General features: G+C 44.2%; 1 protein-coding gene across 1 annotated transcript; it reads right to left on the bottom strand.

The window, feature by feature from the left end:
* Positions 1–2,845: 2,845 nt before the first annotated feature.
* prmt1 (protein arginine methyltransferase 1) lies at positions 2,846–23,280 on the bottom strand. The gene is made up of 10 exons (XM_069909346.1): positions 23,177–23,280; positions 18,433–18,546; positions 16,855–17,010; positions 15,271–15,334; positions 12,929–13,071; positions 11,334–11,421; positions 9,508–9,623; positions 8,838–8,988; positions 6,944–7,065; positions 2,846–5,863 (listed from the first exon to the last, which is right to left on the bottom strand). The coding sequence occupies exons 1-10, from the start codon at positions 23,192–23,194 to the stop codon at positions 5,780–5,782; spliced, it is 1,056 nt and encodes a 351-aa protein (XP_069765447.1). The 5' UTR covers positions 23,195–23,280; the 3' UTR covers positions 2,846–5,779.
* Positions 23,281–24,888: the final 1,608 nt, after the last annotated feature.

The following is a 24,888-nucleotide window of genomic DNA, read 5'->3' as shown; positions in this document are numbered from 1 at the left end:
ACTGACCTAAAAATGTTTTGCTGCCGATTTTCATTTGTAGTCAGCATCTGATGCCTCTCGGTCAGTATCCAACAACAGTTGGCCGGCACTGATGGATCCCGTGCTTTTCCACGGTCGCAATGGTTTTTTAAAAAATTATTTAAAATCAACATGTACATGACAATTATAACAATAAAATCATAAATCAATATTACAGAACTTATAAATACATGCTATATTCTTTGGCTTGGCTTCGCGGACGAAGATTTATGGAGGGGGTAAATGTCCACGTCAGCTGCAGGCTCGTTTGTGGCTGACAAGTCCGATGCGGGACAGGCAGACACGGTTGCAGCGGTTGGAGGGGAAAATTGGTTGGTTGGGTGTTGGGTTTTTCCTCCTTTGCCTTTTGTCAGTGAGGTGGGCTCCCAAAAACCCAACTGATCCCTATTCCCCCAACAACCCTTACTAACCCAACTAAAACCTTACACCTAAAATATATAACATAATTATACATTGAATTGGATTGCTTCAGAAGACACTCAATGATCCAAAGAAAAAGATTTCTCTATCAAAGGTCCTTACTCATTTTTAGGGAAGACTTCACTGGTCTGGAGGACTCAAAAGAACTATTTCTAATTTTAATCCCATTATTCGAGCTCCAAATCTGTAAAAATGCAGAATATTTACCCCTCAAATTGAATACATTTTTTTCTAATGGAATACAACTTTGAATCTCTGTTTGCCATCTTCCTAATGTTAATGAAATATCTGATTTCCAAGTTACAGCAATACATTTCCTTGCTGTTACCAAAACTAATTTAACAAATTTCAATTGAAAACCTGATAAAGGTTATTTGGGAATTATATTCTCAAAATTTCCCAATAATTCAGGACTTAATGGAAAAACAACACCCATAACTTGTAAAAATTGACTAATGTAAATCCAAAAAGATTTAATGAGACCACATAGAATGAGTCAGAGTTCCAATATCCTTTTCACATCTAAAACAATGATCCGATATCCATCTATTCAATTTCTGAGGCGTAACGCGGTGGCAATGTCCTGGTGAAACCTTTCACCATGTTCGTCTCTGATGGTACCAAGATCAGCCGGGAAGAAGTCAACAACAAAAGTTGCCCTTCATTGGTTTTGCTTAAAATATGGCAGAAATAGGTTGTACAAAAAAGGTACATGATTGGAAATGTTAAAGTGATGTTCGTGATCGGCAGCCCAAAATCCCTAATAATACACCCGACGGTATTCAGGAAGCAAAATCTTCATTGCCCAGTGTTATACATAAGTATGGCAGCTTAAAGAAAATGCTCAGCTGCTGGCAACCAACTTGACCTGACAATAGAAGTAGCAGTGCACTGAACTCAAGCAACAATTAGAAGACAGTAAATATCTTTAGGTTGCTATTTATCCCTTTCTTCTAGTCAACCGGTTGTCAAGTTGATTCCATTTTAGAGAAATTGAAGGCATGATGTTGGTGAAAACCAAAGGTCCCACAATCACAGGAATGCAAACTCCTCAGCAGCACCAAGGAACCCAAGTCTCAAAATGAGGTCCTTTTTTTCTTGATTGGTTTAAACTGTTCAGCTATTTTAGGAAGGAACTTTATGCATCCAGTGTTCCCTTTGTGGCATTCTCTACATCAAGAGACCAGTCGCATATTGGGAGATGGCTTCGCTGAACACCTCCTCCCCGTTTGCAACATCACCCTCCCAGTAGCCAACCATTTCAAATTGTGTCTCCCTCCCTGACCAACTGCAGATTGGAGGAATAACCTGGACACTCCCCATTGACTTTTCTGCTTTCTACTAAACTTGCTCGTCTTTTCTTTCCAGTTCTCCCCTCCCTTCTTTCTCCACCTATCACCTCCTGTTTTTACCCCCTTAACTCTTTTGTTTGGATGCCTGCCAGCATTCTCACAACTTAATGAAGGGCTCAAGCCCAAGATGTCCGTTATGCTTTTTTTTGCTACATAAAGGATACGGTTTGACCTGCTGGGCTTCTCCAGTGGGTTTCTTTTTACACTTTGCTCATATCTTGATACAAAACATTGGTTGTGTATCTTAATCTTTCTATATAGTTGGACCTGCCAAGTTTCTCCAGCATTGTTTTTTTACTTCAATCTTGGTGTCTGCAGACTTTCTGAATAATAAAGCAGTTGGTGCCTCTAATTCTTGGTGGGCAGAACAGGTCAGATGATTCAGATGAAATATCTACTTTACCAAGGTTTGGCTGAAGTGAAATGCTGGTAATGTGCAGAAGCGCCATTGGAAGATTGAAATATTTCAAATGACTTGTCTCTCAGCAACAAAATTGATCAGTTTTTTGTAAACATCCTGCAACCACAGAGGTTGCCTGCGATAGACGAACCTGTACTGGGCAGTGGACCATGAGGGCTTGCACCCAGGGGAGCAGTGAACTGCCAAAGAAACAGGAACAACCCCCCCCCCCCCCACATTGAGGACAGCCTAGGACACAATGGCAGTGGACCAGCGATGGGCTCAGTGGCTGAAGGACCGATAAAGGCTGCGGGCGACTTGCAGTCGAAGGACTCGCACCAGCTCACGGGAACCAGGTGCCGGAGGCAGGATTCAAGAGGGGTGCTGAGGGCAAGAAGGGCTCCTGAAGGCTTCCTGATTGTTGCCAAGGTTTGGATCTCGAGCTTGGGTTGCCAATGCTTTGAACAGGAATCTGCAGCTTCAGGACCACACACCCACACCGTCTCTGAAGTGATTCTTGCTTGTTTCTCTTACTGTTAGGCGTGTGCCATAATCATAACGACTCTCCCTGACAGCAGGCAAAAGTTGAAGTATATCACATGACAATAAAAAGAATCTTGAAAACTCACAAGGGCAAAGTCAATTTTTTATTCTCAATGAATGTCACCATATATAAAAAACAAAACATAATTTACTACACAGCCACAATGCCAGTCAGTATTTTGGGGGGTTTAAAAAGAACATGATAGTACCAATACACTAATACTTAAAAAGATTTTAGGTACAAGTCATGACTGTAACAAAGCTTTGAAAATACAACTGCCCTTTTGAAGTAAAGGGAGTCAGGAACAAATTTCTCCTCCCTGCTATAAAGGAATTTGGAGCACATGGCTGCAGTGCTCAACTCATTCCTCAGGTCCCAGGCCAGACTTGTCATCTGATGTGACAATCCTGCTTCCAATCCCCCCCCCAAGATGGCCTGATCCTGGTTTCAGAAGCAACCATAGGCGACTCATTGAGGGATCATAGCAGACCATTAAACCACTCTGGTCTTGGCTCAGTTAACACTGGGAGTGCAATTTCACCCCAGCAAGTAAATGGTAGTACCAGCATCCCACTGCAGATCAGCTCGTTGAATGCCTTGGTTAACACAGTATCCGAGCAGCATTCCTGGCAGTCGATTCAAAGCTTGGTCACAGCCTTCAGATATCATGTCTGTATCCAAAACACTAAATCCACACATCAAGAAAACCTATAGCAAGGCAGCAAGATTTCAGTCTGGTTTCTAATTTCACTTTCAGACCCATTGCAAAAGCTCAACAGGTCAGGCTTGTACTGAAATATGTAGATACCCACCTTCAACACCCCCACCCTACTAACAGTACAATTGGTCACAAGCCTCTCCGCACCAGTGATATTAGTGCCAGAGGACAACTTCACCAGATAGAAAGTGACAGGATCGTTTTGGAACCAGCAATGGGTTAGCTGAGCACCACATGGAGCTTAAAGCCACCGCACCTACGCAGAACTTGATGAGGATAAGCAATGGGGTTTAAATTAAGCTCAAACTTGAAGTTGTCACAGGGAGAAAATTATAAAATAGCCAAGGCTCTCTGGGTTCAATGGTATTTGCTAGACAATGAAGGCAGACAAGCGAAACTGGACCCTGTCATCACAAGCTGGAGACCTCGTCAACATGAAACACCCCACTGGAAAGATAAAACATGTTCTAGTGTGCATGCCTTAAATGGAGGGTTGGGCAACAAACTACCAATTGTAAATTTCAACCACTTCTAAGGCCAGCTCTTGAAACAGCACAGACCAATTGGAAAAGGGGGGGGGGGGGGGGAACAAAAACATTAGTGTTTTAAGCCAAAACTCGTTTTGTGCCAAAGTAACAAAACCCATTTCTCCACATGAACCAAGGAGAATTATGCTGAAACTCTTCATGATATTGCTATTTTACTTTCACAGGTTATGAACTCACTCCACTTTGTACTTGTAACATTTAATTTTAAGCTCCACACCTGCTACAACCTTTACCTGTGAAACACAAGTTGGGGGCAGGAGGAAGGAAAGGGAGATTTTTCCACAGGGAAACATCTCAGTTCTGCTCCCCCACCCCCCCTCCCCCAACCATCTGATAGTGGAAATTTAATGAGACACCGAAGGGTACCACTCTCAGGCAATATTTAAAAAGAGCCTCCCCTGCTGAAAGCAGCTTCAATCCTTTTTTCTCCCCGAGCTTCAGATGCTCAGATTTTTTTAAATATATGCCAGCAAACTCTCATTAACCGAGTGCCTAATTTGCTAGAGTTACGATTATGAAGCCTTGAGCTGAACTGTGCCAAGTAGCACAGTAACGTGGACTCTTGCAATGTGCAAGACAAGCAGGCTGTCGTGAACCTTTGCCACACCCATTCGGACCTGGAGGCTCTGTGCGCAGAGGAAGAAGTGACGTCGAGTCCTGTGCAGAGGAGAAATGAGCAGTAGCCACAAAGGTAGCAATGGACTTGAGTCATCCAACAGCTGCTGAAAGATTATGAAGCAATTCCTTGAGAAACACCAAGCTTGTAGCTCTGGTGGAAATTTCAAATGTAATGACAATTTTAATGAAGAGGCGTCACTGGAAAAAACGATTCAACTTCAAGACCTTAAATTTAGTTATGCTGAGGTACTTTATAGAGGATGAAGAGAGTTAATCACAAGAGGGACCAGGAACCTAGCAGTCAATCAAATCTCAGGACATGATCACCTTGTCAACAACCGAGTGTCTGTCTTGTTATTGTCCCCTCCTACTTTAAAAAAAAATCCCAAGACCTCACTAACAAAAAAAGACAAAAGGTGCAACAGAAACGACAGGTGCATCTCTGATTCTCCACACTGGAAATGAGTTTAGAAAATGATGATCAACCACCAAATGTATTTGTATAAGTTGGATCACCGTGTATACAGACCCTGCCTTCTTCTCTGAAGATCGCTTCTGCAGTAATGTCCACTTTTCATATTTCTGCACGTTTTTTGAGATGCAATCCACTGGACAAAAGCTCTCCAAACAGTAACTGGGTCCCAATTAAGTTACTAAGGGAGCATGTAGAATTCTGATCCGCTTGGAAAGACGTGCCACCAGAATCGGTTGACTGATAAATGATTTGTCAAAGAATTCACAGAAATCTAAGTACCATTCTTTTTTAAAAATAATTCTGCTCAATTCGTGGGAAACCTAGACCTAATCTTAACCAACCCTCTCCCCCCTCCCCACCCAGAAAAAATGGATCATAATCAGGAATTTGCATTAAAATGTTTCTGCTTGAAAAGCAAACAAAACAGCAAAGCAGCGCAAGGATGGTTTGAGTAACTCAAGTGGCAACTGTTGTCCTAGATGCCCTCTCTCACCACCCCACAGCCCATGCTGATGGATGATAACTGACTTAATGAATAGTTGGCTGCACTGCCAAGATAACACTTTCTTTCAAAAACAAGATTATCTACATATCGGATACTACAATAGTGGCAAATGATGCAATGTGAACGGTGTGGATGGCTGGAGGGGTGGGTGGAGGAGGATCTAACGCATCTTGTAGTCGATGGAACTGGACATATCGCACAGCTGGCCTTTGAATTCAATGTCAACGGTGAAGTCAAGATCTCGCTGAGGAAGAAAAAAATGGCATGCTTTAGTATAACCCACCCCCAATATTGCGGAAATTTACTAGATTGCTCAGAGCCAGGGGTGGGGTGTCACGTCCCACCAAATAAGGGTTGGGGGATGTCACCTCCCATCAAATGGGGGTGTGGGAAGTGTCCGCCAAATGGGGACGGCCCCTGCCCCCCACACCCGACAGAGGGCCAAGCCCCCCACACCCGACAGAGGGCCAAACCCCCCACCACACCTGACGGAGAAGGTCCACCCCCCCACACCCGACGGAGAAGGTCCACCCCCCCCACACCCGACGGCGAAGGTCCCCCCCTACACCTGATGGAGAAGGTCCACCCCCCATACCCGACGGAGAAGGTCCACCCCCCTACACCCGACGGAGAAGGTCCACCCCCCCACACCCGACGGAGAAGGTCCACTCTCCCCACACCCGACGGAGAAGGTTGTTCCCCCCCCCCCCCCCCCACAAGGGAGAAGGGAACCAACAGGAATGGGAAGAATCCTCGTGGTTTGGCGGATTGCGTTGCTCTAGAATTCTCTGTGCCCAGAGCAGCCAATTTAGACTGGATTTTTGGACTCAGAGGAAATCAAATCAAGGAAGAAGGGGAGAGTGGTGAGAGGATCAGCCCACTGGCTGCCAATAAAACCCGCCCCCCCACTCGATGCCACTGCTCACTTGGATTAACAGGAAAGGCCAACAATATTTTCATTTCTAGAACAAAGGCTCGGTTCAGATGACATCCTTGTGAAATACCACTTGGCACTTCCTGTAGCACCTTTACTTCAGTACTTCAAATATAGTGCAGCAATAACATGGGGTTGGGATAAAATGAAACCAAACGCTGGAGGAACTCGGCAGGCCAAGCAGTGGACTTTATGTAGCGGAGATAGATACATAACCAATGTTTCATCAAAGTTACCTTGATGAGGGGCTCAAGCCCAAAATGTCAGTTATGTATCTTTATCTTTGCTACATAAACTGACCTGCTGCGTTTCTCCAGATCGTGTTTCTACTTCAACCGTGGTGTCCGTACACTTTCATGTTTTGGGTACGGAGACACTTTCTGGACTTACATTGTTCTTGGCGTTGGGCTTCATGCCAACTGTTCCAAAGATTTCTTCTCCTCGTTTGACCGTCAAATAGTCCTCCATATAGAAAACTGTCTGTTTCCAGTGAGTGTACGGAGCATCGGGGGCTACAGATGAACAAACAGGTTAGCCCAGTGGCACAAACACGCTGGGAGACATTGGGTAAAGTCACCACCGAGAAGGACGGTGATGTCCTCATAAAGGTACCACGCCATGTAGCACCTGGGCATAAACCACAAGCAAAAATGCTGCAGAAGAGTATCAGAGCGAGACCAGGAGTAGAAAACAGGGAGGGGGGGGGGAAGAAAAACTGTGTGTCCTTTGGAACTCTCTCCTAAAGGATGGGGAGCAGCAGACATTTTGTATATTGTCCAGACAGAGCCGTGGTAAGGATGTAAACATTATGATAAATCTGATCAGCCAGAATCTTATTAAAAGGCAAGGCAGGCTTCAGGGGCTGAGTGGCCAACTGCAACTCTTCACTGATATGTTCACCACCATAGGGAGTGGACAGAGGAGGAGGGGGAGTCTTGGGTGGCAAATTCCAAAAAAGACAAGGCTTTAGACCAGTCATTCTCAACCTTTAAGGTCTATGGCCCCCTTCGGACTCGACTCAATGTTTATGGGCCCCCTTCCCTGCAAAGCAGTCAAATTTAGTTGGCTTCTTCCATACTTTTCTACCGACCACATGAAAACAAACATTTTATAATTTCACTTCATGCCCCCCCCCCCCCCCATTAAATGTGCTGGGACCTTTCGGCGCAGGGTGGGGGGGGGGGGGGGGGGGAGGTGGAGAAGGGGAAGAAGGTGGTGCATATGGCCCCTATTGAGTATGGCTGCTTTAGCCAACGTGGCAATCTCAATAGTTGATATTAATAACGTCAGGGATGTAGGGAAATTAAATACGTAGATGGTAGGGACTGAAGGCAGTGATGAGCCAGCAAAGGTTGGCCAAATGACAGTCCCCAGGCCAACTGTGGCTCGCTGTCCATTTCCCAGTGGTAGGGTGAATTTTAAAAATGAGATTGAATACGGTCAGTCAGAATAGTTTTTAACAATAAATTGCACTGTATGTGGAATGTGCACTTCTTGGTTTCACCATTAGATGTCACTGTTAATTCTGAACAGCTACGAGACTGGCTCTCAATGAAAATGTTTACCTCAGTTAAAAAAAATATCCTTACCTCAGTTGAGTTAACAATAGCAAGGGAGTGCCTAAAATTTCAGGCACGCCGAGGAATTGAGTACTTTTTCCACAGAAGTCACGGGAAAGTGTGTTTAATTTACAAGGAATCTGTTAACTTTTATAGCCCATCTACAGATTTACATGTTCATTAAAGATGGACGCTTGGGCCATGAACTGTATTCACTGAGAGATGTGGAGGAATGCTGGAGACAGCCTGGTCCCTTTCTTGAATCCCCCCCCTCCCCCCCGTTTTTATTTTGGACACAGCTTTTTGAACGAGTTTTAAATAGTTCTATTGCAATAATTTAAAGAGCAGCAGATAAAGAAATGTATACTGTTATAAGTGAGCACTTCAAGAAACATATAGTTAGTTAGATAAAAAATTAATTTTCGATGGCACAGGGATTTTCTGGTTTAAAAAGTTTTTCTTGCAGCGTAACTTGAAAACTTTTGGGCTTAATATCGTTTCACCCATAGCTCCTTTTATTTTTCTGCATGTAGCCCACAACCAAAAATGTTTGGCCATCCACCCCTGTTGTAAAGGATGGAAGTAGTGAGGTACATAGGAAGAATGGGAAAACAAGGCTAATTCCTGCTAGCAGCTTGGGAGTAGTGCTTTATCCAGACCAACAATCGCAAAATTCAGCCTGCCTGAAATGTCAAAAGAGCCATTAGTTGAGGGGCAGACGGTACCTGTTGAGAACCCTGTCCTCTTGTGGCAACGGGTGAACTCAATGTTGAAATATGCCACGAGTGCGTGGATGTAGTCATTGCGTGTGACTTGAAGGCAGAAAGGTGACGTGAAGGATAAGTCGTCTACCTTCACTGTGTAAATGTCCACTTCCTGAATGGAAAGAGAATTCAGTCACAGGACAGAAATGCACTCACCCATTGCTAGCTAGACCACGCACCCCCGCCCATTTAACTCCTGCAAAGCCCTTCTGATCGCACTCGATAGCGATATAGTAAAAGTCCAAAAATCTAGATGCCAGAAATCCATATCACCCAAGAATCTTTACTTTTTGAAAACTCTCAAACTTTTAAAATTTAGCGGGTTTTTGCATGCATGAGTGCCACAGATGCAGAAATGAATGACATTTTTTAATACTTTGTATTTTATGTGAAAAATGTTTTGTTAATAAACCATCAAAATTTAGCTGTTCTTTATTCCTCTTTAAATTTGAACTTTAAAAATTCTGCCCAAGAATCCAGCCAACCGAATCCCCGAGTGGTCTGGATGTTAGGACTGTCTGTACATTGCACATTCATTCCTGTCAAAGTTTTCCAATGCTGTCTACTCTCTGACATGTTATCCATTTCCCCATCTGGAAGAGAACTTCACATGCAACACTCACTTACTAACCTTGATGAGACACGCATTGGTAACCAGCTGCTTGGGATCCACCACATCCACTAATGGTTCCTTGATGGCCACATCCTTGATACAGGACATATCAAAACCATAGACGTTCTCCCACCCTGCAGCATGAAAGCAAACTGGGCAGGTTACCACTAACCACAAAATGATACCCTTGCAGATCCTCCCCACTCAAGTCCCAAATTATACTGCTTGCTTGGTAATCATGTTCTGATTCCCTTGTTCGCACAGTGGAAGCATGGATAAGATGATCAGTCTATTTTCCACATGAGGGGAGTCTAAAATTAGAGGGCAGAGACTTGAGGCAAAGTGAAAGATTTAAAGTGGGCCGGGGGAATCCTTAAAGCAAGAGTGGTTGGGATGTGGAACTAGAGGAAGTGGTAGGTTTAAGCCTTTAGATTGGTATATTTGGTATTGCCAAAGCTAAGGAGCAGATGGTTGACTTCAGTAAAGGAAAGCAAAAGGTGTACAATCTAGTATCATTGGGGAATCAGAGGTGGAGAGGGTGAGGATCTTTCCTGAACCCTACACACTAATGGCATCATGAAGAACGCACGTCAGCGTCTCTACTTCCTCAGGAGTTTGCGGAGGTTTGGTATGACACCAGAAACCCTGGCAGATTTCTACAGAGTGGTGGAAAATGTGCTGACTGCTGCGTCATGGTCTGGGGACACCAATACCCTTGAGCATAAAGCCCTCCAAAAGGTAGTGATCTCAGCCCAGGACAACACAAAACCCTATCAAGGACATCGACAGGGGAAACTGGTGTCAGAGAGCAGCAGCAATCATTAACGACCCACACCACCCAGCACACGCTCTGTTTTCGCTGCTGCCATTAGGAAAGAGGTATGGGTGCCACAGACTCACCACCAGGTTCAGGAACAGCTGCTCCCCCTCCACCATCAGACTGCTCAACGACAAACTCAATCAGGGACTCATTTAAGGACTCATTGATTTTCTTTTTGTTCTCTTTGTATTGAACAGTTTGTTTATATAGTTCTTTGTTTACATGTTTACAGTGTGTACAGTTTATTCTTTGCACTACCAATTAGTAGTAATTCTACTGCGTCCGCAGGCAAAAGGAATCTCAGGGTTGCATGTGATGTCATGTAATGTACTCTGTTAATAAATCTGAAATGAAAGGTTTTGAGGGAGGTAAATGGGACTAGCACAGTAACTTGGCTGTTGTAGATGAAGAAGGGCATGTTTTGTGTTGTAAAACTGACTGAAATATCTCATCCTGATGGCACCATGCTCCACCCCAGAAACTGGAGGAAAATTTAGGTTGGCATCCCCACAGGATAGCATTACTCTGGTAAAACTGCAACCGTGACCTATTCTAGGCAAGAAATTCCCCTCTCAAAGAATCGAAGGCCACACAGTCAGTCACTGCAATGTTACTGTTCAAGCATTTAAAATCATTAGCGCAGCCGAAGGACTTAAAAAAAACACCCGGGCATTCATAAAACTACGCCTGAAGGCCATGAACTTTCATGAAAGTGGAGACCTCAGGGTTTCTGGCTGTCAAGCCAACTTGAAAATGAGTGAGGACTTGCTTGTAGACCCCCCCACTGACCTCACTCTATGAGGTGTGCCAGTGAACATGGTACAGATAAGTAAGCCAAATGAGGGTTTGGATCAAGGACTTGAATATTTTTAGGGCTGAGATGTGAGCTAGGAAGTTGATCCAAATTCCCACTTCTGACTGCTCCTCGTAGGAGTTAGCTTTGCCCAAAATTACCACATAGAATGGACTTTAGCTACAATCCAAAGGCAGCCCCTATAAAATGCACATCACTTTGCAAACTTACAGTGGATCTTGTAATCCTTGTATTGTCTATCCTCAATGGCTGTGACGTACAAAGCAGCTCGGTCAGGGAAAATTAGGCCATCTGGTCGCTGAAAAAAGGACATTTCAATCAGTGAAAAAGATAAGAAGCCCACCTCAACTGAGCAATGTCTGAGGTAGCAACTGCATATATTGGTGTTAATTCTAAACTATAACCTTGGTTTATAACCCAAATAAATGTCAATAAACTAACAATTCATGGAGCCCAAAGAATGAGGTAGAAGAGACACTTGCATTTAAAAGCAACATCACAATTAAGGAATGTGGTTTTTGGGAGAAAATAAAGATAAAAGACCATTTCCCTGAAAATACAACAGTATTTTAATTCATACGTAGACAAATGTTTAATTTTTCATTGATACAAAATTTGAACGGTTACCGTTTACTTGACAAAGCTGAGAAATAGTTAGCTCTATACCACATCTGCACTGCCTGGAATAGCAGCCCGATTTGTTTTCATGAGAACTGATGTACATTTACAGTGGTCAAACAATCCACCCAACATTGTCGATGTCGTCTGCTGTGCAAGCAAGAGTTAGAGAAGCCATGTTCTTGGGGCCAAACCTCGCAACATGTCACAAAATCAGGTTCTGTGCATGAAAGATAATGGCATTCAAAAGGTTTTGAAAGTAGCACTTAACCAGTACTTCATGAACCACAGACCTGAGGGGGCCAAGGGCCTTCTTTTAGGCTGTTACCTTCTCTGATTTATGAAAGCAGATATGCAGGAGAATCATTATTTCTAAAGGAGAAAGGAAAATGGGGCAAAATCTAGCTGAGATTGACAAATGCACTTCACTTGAGTGCTGTTTCCATGTTAGGAAGCCAATCAGACCGCCAGCTGCAATGATTCATACTTAATTCTGACGTGCAAAGGGACTTGGGAGTCCTCATGCAAGATATCCTGAAGGTTAACCTCCAGATTGAGTTGATGAAGGCAGTGATTGCAATGTGGGATTCATTTCGAGAGGAATAGCATACAAGAGCAGGGATGCAATACTGCATTACGATAAACCACTGGTGAGACCTCAATTGGAGTACTGTGTACAGTTTTGGGTGCTTATTTGAGAAAAAATGTGCTGGCATTAGAGACGCTCCAAAAGATTTACTAGAATTATACCAGGAATTTAGGGTTGGCATTGTTGGTTCCTGGACTGTACTTGTTGGGAGTACAGAAGGATTGGGGGGGTGGGGGGAACCCTCAGAGGTACTTCAAATCCTGAAAGGCCTGGACAGAGTTGAGGATTCTAGGTGAAGAGTGCACAACTTCAGGATAAAAGGCTGTCAATTTAAAACAGAGATGGAAACATTTCTTTAGCCCGAGGGTCGTGAGTCTGCGGAACTTGTTGCCACAGATGTTTGTTGAAGCGATGTCATTTGGTCTATTTAAGGCAGAGATTGACAGCTATTTGATTAGTCAAGGAATCAATGGTTATGGGGAGAAAGATGAGGAGTGGGAGGATGGATCAGCTCAAGATTAGAATGGCAGATCAGACTCTATACTCCAACATCTTGTGACACAATATTAATCTGCATTCCAATGGGCTTAGCACATACCAGCCATTTGTCCCGTGCGTAGATAACCGTGTTCAACATGGACTCGTAGAAGAGACAGTAGCCCATCCACTCACTAATGATAATGTCCACCTTCTCCACTGGCAAGTCTACTTCCTCCACCTTACCCTTGATTATCGTAATAACTAAAACAGGATAGAGCAATTAATACATTCATAAACGACCAGTTTTCCCAGCCCCGCCAAATTACTCTAGCATAGATTGGGAAATAGAAAGACAAACAGAGCACAGTACCAAGCCCCTCCAGCCCAAAAACCCCAATTAACCCCCATATGTTCCTGAACAGTAGAAGGAAGCCCACGCAGACATGGGGAGAACATACAAGTCCTTTTCAGACCGTGTGGGATTCGAACCCCATTCACTACCACTGCAATAGCGTTGTGTTAACCGCGCTGCCCTTTTTTGCCATCTATAATGAACCTGGTTATTAAGATAGCGATCGCACATAAACTTTTGCTAGGAAGTAAAAATAATGCACTACTGAACCACATGATATATCTATCACAACAGATGGAATAATTAATAAAAAAGCAAACTCAGAACTAGTAAGGCTCGTAGAGGTTCTACTTTTAAGCAATTACCTTTTTTTTATGACCACTGCATTTAGTGGCAATATCATTGCTCCCAAGAAATTACAACCACTGAGTACTCCCATCGCGGTCAAACCTGGAGACTATGCAGAAAGAATGGATTTGATCCTCCACTCACCATGCATTTGGGAAAGACTTTTTATTTGAGGAGGATGTTATATCTTAAAGTTCTATTTCCTTGAAGAGTGTAAAATAAGTTGTCGTACACCGAAGTCAGCAACTAAAATTATACAAATGCCATTCAGAGAATTTTATATCAATGTCATGGGGTACCCTGATGCCTAAAGGGTTACAAATGATAGTCAACTTCAGCACCTCAGGATATTACAGTTGTAACTTGAGAATTTGCTCAGGCAATAGTACAAAGCAGACCCTTGCAAACCATGAGACACACAGAGAAAGCCAAGGTAAACAGATCACAATAGATCAATCCATTTAGACCATTCCCAGGACTCTCTTGGTATGGATCACTGAATAGCCTGAGGGCCAAGCTCAATTTCAAATTCAATTCGCAAACTCAGAAGGCCTCGACGCACCCACAGGCAGCACGGTCAGCGCAACGCTGTTACAGCGCCAGTGACCGGGACTGGGTTTTGAATCCCACACTGTCCATAAAGAGTTTGTACGTTTTCCATGCGTCTGTGTGGCTTTCGTCCAGATGCTCCAGCTTCCTCCCATCGTTCAAAATGTATGGGGTGAGTGATAGTAGGTCAATTGGGCGGCATGGGCTCGTGGGCTGAAAGAGCCTGTTACCGTGCTGTATGCCTAAAGTTAAAATGCAAAATTCTCCAGCATATTTGTGTATTTCACTCAACCACAGCATCTACAGAGTTTCTTTTTCAATACCAAAATCAATTTCTGGTTTTTAAAAACACACACACACATACACTATTAAAATACATTATTTCATTGGCGTGTTTCTTGACACCCATCAACCTCTCCTGCCAAATATTTCTGGCTCTGGATTTTTGACTCTTTTCATGAAGCAAGTAAATTATGAGCAGCGCCATAATATCAAAAGAGAAAACAATCCTATCTCAATCAATGATCCCACCCACAGCATCACTTGAGAACAGAAAGTCCCAGCTGTAAACCCACAGCCAGGACTAGCAGACTAGCTCTTGGCCAGGAACCAAGCGGCTGCAAACCAAGTGCACTCAAACTGGCATTTCCAGACCAAAAAACTGACCGACTTGCCTGTAAAAGCTTTACAATGCACACAAAGCAAGCACAATGCAGGCAGCCCCCGGGTGTCATTCCTGAGAAGAGTCTGCAAGCCCACTTCTCCACAAGTCAAAATCTGTGGCAAAAAAGCCCTGCTGGAGGAACTCTACGGGTCAGCGGGAGAAAAAGAATGGTTGATATTTTGGCTTGTAGCCTTCAATAAGACTCGAGGCAGGCTCTGGCCCGAAACATTGACCGTACTTGTTCTCCCGCTCGAGCCAGAGTTCCTCCAAGTTTTATTCCAGATTCTAGCACCTGCAGACTCTCTTCTCATGCACTTCTGGTTTCTAAAGCTACCAATATCATACATACAATTGCTGTAATTCCCATCTCAAATATTCAGCCAAACACAACCCATAATTAAACTAATGGAATATAGACTGTGTCCATATGAACACAAAATATTTTACCATCTTGAAAAAAGCTTTATGCAGCAATTTGGTTAAACTCTGATATCCATACAGCAGGTCAACCAGAACCCAAGGAAGCCCCCGTATCGTGGAAACTCACCATGGTTTAAGTTGTTTGCTTTGATGATCTTCTCAGCATATTCCGAGATATTGGAGCACTCAATCTGCCAATATATATATAAACAAAGCACTTTTGTAAAAATGAAACAGGAATTTTCTGTTTTCTAGCAAAATTAAAATGTGGATATCGAACATCAATTAAAGCCTAGAATGAAAATGTAAATATGCAAGAATTAAAAAATGCAACCAGAGCACCGACTCTTCATTGTGAAGATTATTCAAAACAGCAATGAGCACCTGTAAAAATCAAGCGTGGCTGAGCAGTAGGTGATTGGGTCATCATGACCAAAAAGTAACCAATCAAGGAACACTGGAAAATAGACAGAGATAAAGCTATCGATGATTTTAAGAACAAATTGGGGCATCCAGCCCATTGAGCCTACTCCACTATTCAATGAGATCATGGCTAATCTGACGATAGGCTCATCTCCACCTACCTGCCTTCCCCCCCCCCACCATATCACTTAATTTACTTTGTAAAAATCTATCCAATCTTGCCTTTGATACATTTACTGAGGTTGCCTCCGCTGCTCCAATGGGCAGCGAATTCCATAGATTCGTAACCCTCTGGGAAAGGCAGTTCCTCCTCATCTCTGTCCTAAATCTTCTACCATGGATCTTGAGGCTGTTCCCCCTAGTTCTAGTCTTCCCCACCAATGGAAGCATCTTGCCTAACTTCATCCTATCTATGCCTTTCATAATTTTATACATTTCTATAAGATCCCTCTCATTCTTCTAAATTCCAGTGAGTACAGTCCCAGACAACTCAATCTCCCCTCATAGGCTAACCTAACCCCACCCATCTCTGGAATCACCTGGTGCATCGCCTCCAAAGCCTTCCTCAAGGAGATCAGAACTGGACACAGCGAGGCATTAGACCGACTCAATTCTTGACTCTGCAGTTTGAGCATTATCTTTCAAGCAGGTGCCTTTCCCCCTGCAAGGCTTGGGATGCATAGTTGCTGTTTGAGAACTGCCAACAAACCACAAATCTTAGTCCACAGGCTCACTTAGCAAGGATGGCACACAGTCACCCTGACTCCAAGATAACAAAGTGAAAACACAAGGCCAGAGAAACTCAGCAGGTCAAACAGTGTATTTTATAAAGATAAAAGATACATAGCCAACGTTTCGTGCTCGAGACCTTCATGAAGCTATAAGCAGGCGACCAGTTCAGGTGACATACCTTGATGAAGGGTTTCAGCTCGAAACGTTATGCATCTTTACCAAGCCCAAATCTTTTGGTTATGTATCCTTATCTTTGGTCTATAAAATACACTGATTGACATGCAGAGTTTCTCCAGCAGTGTTTTTATTTCAGTCATGGTGTCTGCAGACTTTTACTCCAAGATCACAAAATTCACTGTACTAAAAATACTGCACTCAGATGACATTGTTGGCTTGAAGTAATACAAAGCCATTTGGATACAACAATGCTTGATGGCCCCAAATTCAGACATTCTGCAGTGCTGAGTACACAGGGACTAGGCTAAGGCTATGTACAAGACAGCCAGGACTGCCTTCAAATGGGACAAACTCAAGAGAAATTGGGTATGATCCTTACCCCAATGACCTTCTTAGCACCAGCCTTCGCTGCAAACATGCACAGGATGCCCGTTCCACTTCCCACATCCAGGACGACTTTATCCTTGAAGAGATGCTTGTTGTGGTACATTGAATTTCTATACGTCAAAGTGCGAACCTCATCCTTCAGCATTTCCTGTGAGAGAGTGGAGGAGAAAGCCATCATACAAGCCACAAAAGGTCCACGACCAGGACCCAGTTTAGCCCTTGCTCAAGCTGAAAACATCCCTCTTTCCTGCTGGCAAGCTTAAATGGCCCACTCTTTTACCCTCTGAAGTACAGTAAATGGCCCACTCTTTTACCCTCTGAAGTACAGTACGAGAACACAAGAAATTGAATCAGGTTATTCAACTCCAGCATTCAATGAGATTTTATTTCAACACCACTCCCCTGCATCTCAATTCCTGGACATCTAATAATGTACAGATCTTGTCATGCATATAGTTCGTCCAGGATGAAGAGCCAGCCGATGTCGCTTGCCGCCGGTTGACTCTCCCAAAATGTCTCCCTATCCCTACCTTGGAAAGAGTCTCTCTTTATTAGAAAAGTTATTATATTTGTAAGGCCTTTATCTGTAAATTTGAGTGGGGGGGGGGGGGGTCATTATAATGACAGCACGATTACAGCGCCAGTGAATGGGGTTCCAATTTACCTTTTATAAACTTTAATTCTTAATTCAGGTTGTGTTAGAGAGGACTGCCACATTGACCGTGCATCTTGGCGCCTCACAGTTCGGCGGGCAGCAACCTCCTTTGGAGAAGACCGCAGAGCCCACCTCACTGACAAAAGACAAAGGAGGAAAAACCCAACACCCAACCCCAACCCACCAATTTTCCCTTGCAACCGTGTCTGCCTGCCCCGCATCGGACAAACGAGCCTGCAGCTGACGTGGACATTACCCCTCCATAAATCTTCGTCCGTGAAGCCAAGCCAAAGAAAGAAGAGAGGCATGACAAGAGCGCATTTTGGGAAACAGGAAAGTTCACCTATTTGCCTCTGCCATCCCCATGGGTGCCTGATACCATGGATTTACACTACCCTCTGAAGAAAATTATTTTTAACTTTTGAAAGCAAAGTCCTTGTCTCAGTCTGGGAACCCTGTCTCTGTATACATTGATCACTGAAATGCAAAATCTGCCCACTGATATTTATTCGGCTGTAACTGCACAAAAAAAGCAGAACCAGGAACCAGTTTAGCCATGGAACACGTTACTTCTGCTAGAAATGAAATTACTTCATAAATCCACACTTGGCCATTACAATTTTCATACCGCTATATCTTCAAGTGCTTTGTCCAGAAAGCAAGTTCCCACTAGATGCATAATTAAAACTTCTCAAAAACACTGACTGGCCATTCAGAAATAAGCATTGGCCAGCTCACCAGATGACCCAACTCAAGTAGGATCTTTATCACCCATCTAGAAATGCAGAGCTGAACACTTCAAATGCAAAGTTTCCCTGAAAGTCCATTCGTCAGTACCCACGAAATACCTCCAGTACAAGAACGGAAAATCTTTTGCTTATTTGAATGGAATAACGTCTAAATCTCACTTCTCACCTCGTGAATTCCAAAGTGCGCGTAGGAGTCAAAGTAATAATCCTTGGAGGTCATGTCCTCGGCCTCAGCCTTGGCTGCTGCACTGCTATCTGGAACACCAGGGAGTGAGGTAACCTGAAATCAAATCAGATGGACTGATATAGATCAGGCTGAACGGGATTAAGAGCAGTCCTCCTTTCTCATAAGAAAACTCCTTATTCACAAAGAAATACAGAAAAGAACAAGACCCCATTAGTTGATTTTAAAATCCTCATTTTCAAATTGTTTAAGGAATCTTATCTCTATACCTCTCAGATGTATCCTCCAAACGTGTGCATTCTTGCAATAATGGCCTACAAAACCACGCATAAGTCAAGAACTCTTCTTCTAAACAGTATGGTCAGCGTAAGGACAGACGGTTAGAGCAACCCTGTTACAGCACCAGTGACCCAGGTTCCAATCCGCCGCTGTCTGTAAGGAGTTTGCATCTCCTCCCCATGTCTGCGTGGATTTCCTCTGGGTTCCTCCCACCGTTCAAAACACACCAGAGGTTGTAGGTCAATGGAATGTAGTTGGGCGACACAGACAGCGGGCCTGTTACCATGCTGCATTCCTAAATTTAAACCTCTCCCTCTACTTGACCTCCCTAATGAATATTCATGGAATGTGTTTCATAGGGGGACATCTGCATAAGATGAATATAAATTCAAGCTGTTGAAATTTAATTCGGATATATTAATAATTTCAATCTACCCACCCCCCCACATATAAAAAGAAAAAAAAAGACAAAAGAAAAAAAAGAAAAAGGATATATTAATAATTCAACTTCCTTAGCAACAATGTATTTAAAGAGCCTCAAAACCAATTGAAAATGTAGTTACATTAGAGAAATTTTAAGAATAACAAAGCACTAAGACACATCACTAAAGGTAAAAGAAGCAGTTAAATCACAAGTAGTCGGGGTGGGCAACCCATGGCCCGTGCGACACATTCGGCCCACGATCCAAATTTCCCCAGCCTGGAACAAGGCACCCATGGGGATTGCAGAGGCAAGATCACCGCATGCCCCTGGCCCGTGATCCAAATTTATGGCCCCCCCCTCCCAGTTTAATGCTGCCACCACCACCCTCTCGAGCTCACCGTTCAACTACTGACACAGCATCTGGCCTACTGATGGTAAAAGGTTGCCCGCCCCACATTAGATATTAGAGGAACGATGCACACTATGTACATCAAAAAAAGAACTGAATCTAGGAAAACAACTTCGCTAAACTGAGCAAATTAGTAATGAAATAAAAGAATAAAAATAATAGCAAGAGAGAGCTAAATGCTCAATAGCAGGACATTTTCCTTCTTGTTGTTTCATGTCAATGTCATTAAGAACATTGGAGATGCATAATATAATTTTTGGAAGTTCTCTCATATTTCAAACTGAAGGATTGAAGAGAAATTGGAGAAACTAGAGAATATATATTAGGGCATTTTGACAAAATACCTTGAGGATATTTGCTAATTAGAGGCATGGGGCATAAAGTTAAACATTTCAGCTGATCAGGTGGCAGATTGGATTTGAAAAAGGCAGGCCAGAAACCAGTTGACAGGGAAATTTCAGAGGTATGCTATCTGTACAAATTTTTACAAGGCACTGAAGATAGACAGCGAGCTAAAAGTAAAACTCGTGGAATAATAATAAAATTATCGAGTTAGCCATAAAATTCACAGAGCAACATAAAAGGATAAAAGGGACAATGAGAAAGTACTCAACGGTTCCTTCCGGGAGGGGGGGGGGGGGGGGGAAGAAGAGAGAGTGAGAGAGAGATAAAATCTTTCTTTTGTGATTTCCACATATCTTTCTACTTCAAAACACGCCATTGAAAATTCACTTTCTGCAATTGGATTTCTTCCCTGATCTTGGTGCAGCCAGTGACAAAACACGCTGACAGGTTTCACCAGGACATTGCAATCATGGAAAAGCGCTCGCCGGCCGACTATTGCTGAACGCAACACAAGAGGCATCAGATGCTGAGTATAAATGAAAAGCAATGGCAAAACATTTTTAGGTCAGTTGAACTAGTGCAATGTGTCAGTATCGTTATGCGATTAAACTTGCTTAATTCAATAAAATTTAATGTTTATCCAACTTTGTACGTGATGCAGTTAATCTAAAACAGTGGCTCCCAACCTTTTTCTTTCCACTCACGTCCCACTTTAAGTATTCCCCTATGCTATAGATGCTCTGTGATCAGTAAGAGATTGCTTAAGGTGAGTGGAAAGAAAAAGGTTGGAAACCACTGATCTAAAATTACCCTTGTGTTCAGATTGCAGTTGTCTAATGATCCCCCATTTTTTTTCCCAGTAAGTCAACATTTTGAAAGGAATTGTCCAGTGTAATTAATTCAGATGATAAATTTGCTCGTAACAATTTGGGGCATCCAAGTGGAGCAGCTCAGAACACTCCTGTCTCACAGTTGCAGCACCTGACCTGGTGCTATTTACATGGAGTTTGCGCGCACTCTCACGAGCATGTGGGTGTCTTCCCACAGCCGAACATGTTTAGATTGCCAGGCTAATTGACCACGTTAAATTGCCCCGTAGGGAGGAGCTGATGGGGATGCAAGGAGAATAAAATGGAATTAGTGTAAATAGGTGCTGGATAGTAAGGGCAGACACAAAGCACTGGAGATCAGCTAACGACAAGGCAAAGCAGCACTGTAGATGAAAACATTAAAGATTAATGAGCAGGCAAAAAGTAGCAAATGTATTTGAATGTTGACAAAGGTGAGGTCATCCAACGTAAGCCAAGAAACCAAACAGAAAGCACGTTCTAAATGGTGAAAAGCAAGGAATTGAGGAACTAAAAGACTTGGATCCATGAACGTGGAACAGAGGGGTCATGAACAGGTGCAGTAATAGTCAAAAAGAAATGTAATGCTGAACTTGCAGACAAACTTAAAAAAAGTTATTTGGGCAGCAAGGTCACAATTGGTAGTCGCTGCCTCACAGCATGTGCAACCCGGGTTTGACCCTGACCACTGGCACAGCCTGTGTGGAGTTTGTACATTCTCACTGTGACACCATGGGTTTCCCCTGGGCGTGATTTGGTGGATTGAAAAAAATTTCATGATTAAATGGCAGGGCCAAATATACTATTCCTTTGTCTTACGGACAACAATCTTCACACATTCCCAGTCTCCACATAACAAAAGATGTAGCGGGATGGGTCACTATGTTTGCAGATAATATGAAGGTTGGAGGAGTTGTGGATAGTGTTGAAGGTTACAACAGGAAATAAGCAGGATGCAATGTTCGGCAAAAAAGTGGCAGATGAAGATTAATGTGGATAAGTGTGAGGTGATGCATTTTGGAAAGTTATAGGTGAAAGTGATGCATTTGGAAGGTCAAACTTGAAGGAAGAATAGATACATGGTTAATGGTGGGATACTTAACAGTGTGGATGCACAGAGGAAATGAATGGCTGTCCTGGTTTGATGGACTGAATGGCCTATTCCAGCACCTATTGTCCAATTCCATAAATCTCTCATGGTTGCCACATAGATGGATAGGATTGTTGAGTTGCCTATTAGTATGCTAGTCGAGGGATGAGTTCAGGAGTTGTGAGGTGATGAGACCAGACTTAGAAAATTGTGTTCAATTCTGGTCACCTCATTACAGGAAAGATAATCGAAGTAATAACATCAGATTTATTGCCTGAACATGGAGAGAATGCAGAGAATTATTAGGATGTTCCCAACATTGAAAAAAGGCCATGAGGCAAGGTTAGCTAGGGCTTTTCTCTTTGGAGCGAAGAGAGGTCTACAAGATTATGAGGTGCATACACAAAGTACACAGCCAGTATCTTTATTCCAGGATGGGAGCAACAAACACCAGAGGACATCTGCACAAAGTTTAGGAAAGTACAAAGGCAGAAGAGTATAGGGGAAATATCAGGGCTAAGTTTTGTTTAAAAAAAGCACCAGAGATTTGTGGGTGCCTGGAATGCATTGCGAGGAGTGGTGGTGGAGGTTGGAACATTTAAGAAACTCTAAATCAGGCTCATGGATGAACAAAAAGTGGGGGGGGGGGGGAGACGGGCCAGGGGAGGGGGGGGAGACGGGATGGGGGGTGGGGAGGGGGAGAGACAGGCCAAGGGGGCAGGGGGAAGAGACAGGCCAGGGGGGGGTTGGGGAGACAGGCCGGGGGGGGGGGGGGGGTCGGGGAGGGGGAAACAGGCCGGGGGGGCGGGTTGGGGGAGACAGGCCGGGGGGGGGGGGGCGCGGGGAGGGGGAGGGGAACAGGCCGGGGGCGGGGGAGGGGAACAGGCCGGGGGCGGGGAGACAGGGCGGGGGCGGGGGAGGGGAGACAGGGCGGGGGAGACAGGCCGGGGCGGGGGAGGGGGCTGATGTGGGGAGGGCGCCTCGTGTCGGCTCTTCCAGGCCCCCCACTCGCCCCAAGCCCCCAACCCTCTTCCAGAATTCACTGATTTATTCTGTGTCCCCCCCCCTCCCCCACCCTGAGGCCCGAGTCAGCCTCCTCGGGGACCGGTAACCAGGGCCCGGCCACACGCCGCCACCATTTTGCCGCCGCCGCGCCGTCCCGCCTCGGCTGCCGCCCCTCCCACCGCCAGGCCCCCGCCTCCCCGCTGTCCTCTCACCGGGCCCACGACGCGCTGCCACTCCACCGGCTCAAGGCAGGCGCCATTTCCCCCCCTCCCCCCACTCCTACTCCTCCTCCTGCGAAAAGCCCCCTCCTCGCACCCCACACTTACCTCCATACATTCCGCCATCTTGTAAAAGAAGTGCCGTCATGTTCGTCCGGCCTTTTATACTCCTAGGTGAAGCGCGCTCCCGCCCTTCGCCCGGCCCTGATTGGTTTGCTCTCCGTAGCATTGGTCGTCATAGGGCCAACGCATACTCCACGCAATCATACGTCACCCTGCGGCTGGGCGGAGGAAAGGCACCGATTGGCGCGTCCGCACGTCGATCGCGGGGAAGGAGGCTCGCCGACAGGGGCCCGGGGTAAAGAGGGCGATTGGACACTTTCGCTGCCCATCAAGGAGCAGGAGGCGGGGTAGACGCCACCTGAGCGAACGGCGATTGGCTAATGGTGTCCAGCAGGAAACATTGAACAGTCGCACGTGGGCTCTCTTGCAGGATTCTGTGCATTAATACACGTGGGATCAATGCAATGTGCATCGAAGGAAGAAAATGCAAGCCTCACCCCCTCCAGAAATTACACTGAGTGTAAAGGGTGGCATGCAAACATGAGTTTTAAACTGCAATTATTTCATTTATTGACTTCCAGTGCTGTAACCTAAGTACCTGAGGGTCACTAAGTTGTCCTTTCAGCCATGATTCATATATTGGTGGTTGCCTTAAGGCACACATGTCAAACTCAGGCCCGCGGGCCAAATTTGGCCCGTGATATAATTATATTTGGCCCGCAAGATCATATCAAATATGTATTAGAGCTGGCCCGCTGGCCGCTGCGCCAGTATAGCGCATGCACAACTAATATTACAAATCCCAGAATGCTTTGCAAATGCATTGGCGCCGGCCCGTCAGCCCGCTAATCACCCCCACCTCCTCTCTTTACTTTCATTAGCTTCTTCGAACTATCGCCTAACTCACATGTAATAAACCCCTTACGAAAAATGGCCAAACGAAAGACAGAAAACAGGACCTTTCAAGACGGGTGAGAGGCAGACGATATGTTCATCATTTTAAAAGACAAACCTGTTTGTCATTGAAGCAAGTTGTTATTTTTTTGACTTGTTGGCTTGTGAAAAAAATACATTTAAAAGGAGCTTAAAGGCTATAGAGAAATATTATTTATTGAACATTTTATTTCTAATTTGTTAAAGCTTCTGGAAAGAGTTTAACCAAAACTATTATTAAACATTTATTTTAATTAAAAAAAGTTTAACATTACATATGTTGAAAGAAGAGAAAACATGCAGATGTTGTTGAAAATTTTCCATAAATATTTAATTTTGGCCCTCTGTGAATTTGAGTTAGACACCCCTGCCTTAAGGTCTTTGCTGCATAGATTTGTTCTGTTAGCACTTCCAGAGTGGTTGCTAACTCTGTCTGTCGCCGGTGCTATGTTCTAGGCCAACCTGAGATCTTATCTGCCCTAATAGGTTGATACAAAATATACTCTAGTCCATTATTCAAGTGAAAACACTATGCTGGACAAACTCAGTTTACGGCGATACCCTATTTTACTAATTCTTGCTCTATGAAAATTCACTTTGACAAAGAAACCCGTGCTCACTTTTATGAAAGGATTTGAAGGGGGTTTTTTTTTGTATGGAAACAGCCTTCAATAAAAGACCCAGTGGTCTTCGCTTTAAGCCAGTGGTGCTCAAACTTTTTCCTTCCACTCGCACACCACTTTAAATAATCCCCATGCCATCGGTACCCTGTGATTTAGTAAGATGGGATGTGAGTGAGGTGGTCACGTGAAGGACTAGTGGCT

Source organism: Narcine bancroftii, chromosome 13, assembly GCF_036971445.1.
Source record: "Narcine bancroftii isolate sNarBan1 chromosome 13, sNarBan1.hap1, whole genome shotgun sequence".
Taxonomy (NCBI): Eukaryota; Metazoa; Chordata; class Chondrichthyes; order Torpediniformes; family Narcinidae; genus Narcine; species Narcine bancroftii.
Note: the sequence above shows the minus strand (reverse complement) of the source record. Positions and strands in the feature narration are given on the sequence as shown.

Excerpts from the sequence above, each read along its gene's own strand:
- prmt1 (XM_069909346.1), bottom strand. Across the intron at positions 17,011-18,432 it reads CGCACTTTGGAATTCACGAG|GAAATGCTGAAGGATGAGGT; the intron begins GTGAGAAGTGAG and ends ACTCTCTCACAG. Across the intron at positions 8,989-9,507 it reads CCAATGCGTGTCTCATCAAG|GAAGTGGACATTTACACAGT; the intron begins GTTAGTAAGTGA and ends CTTTCCATTCAG.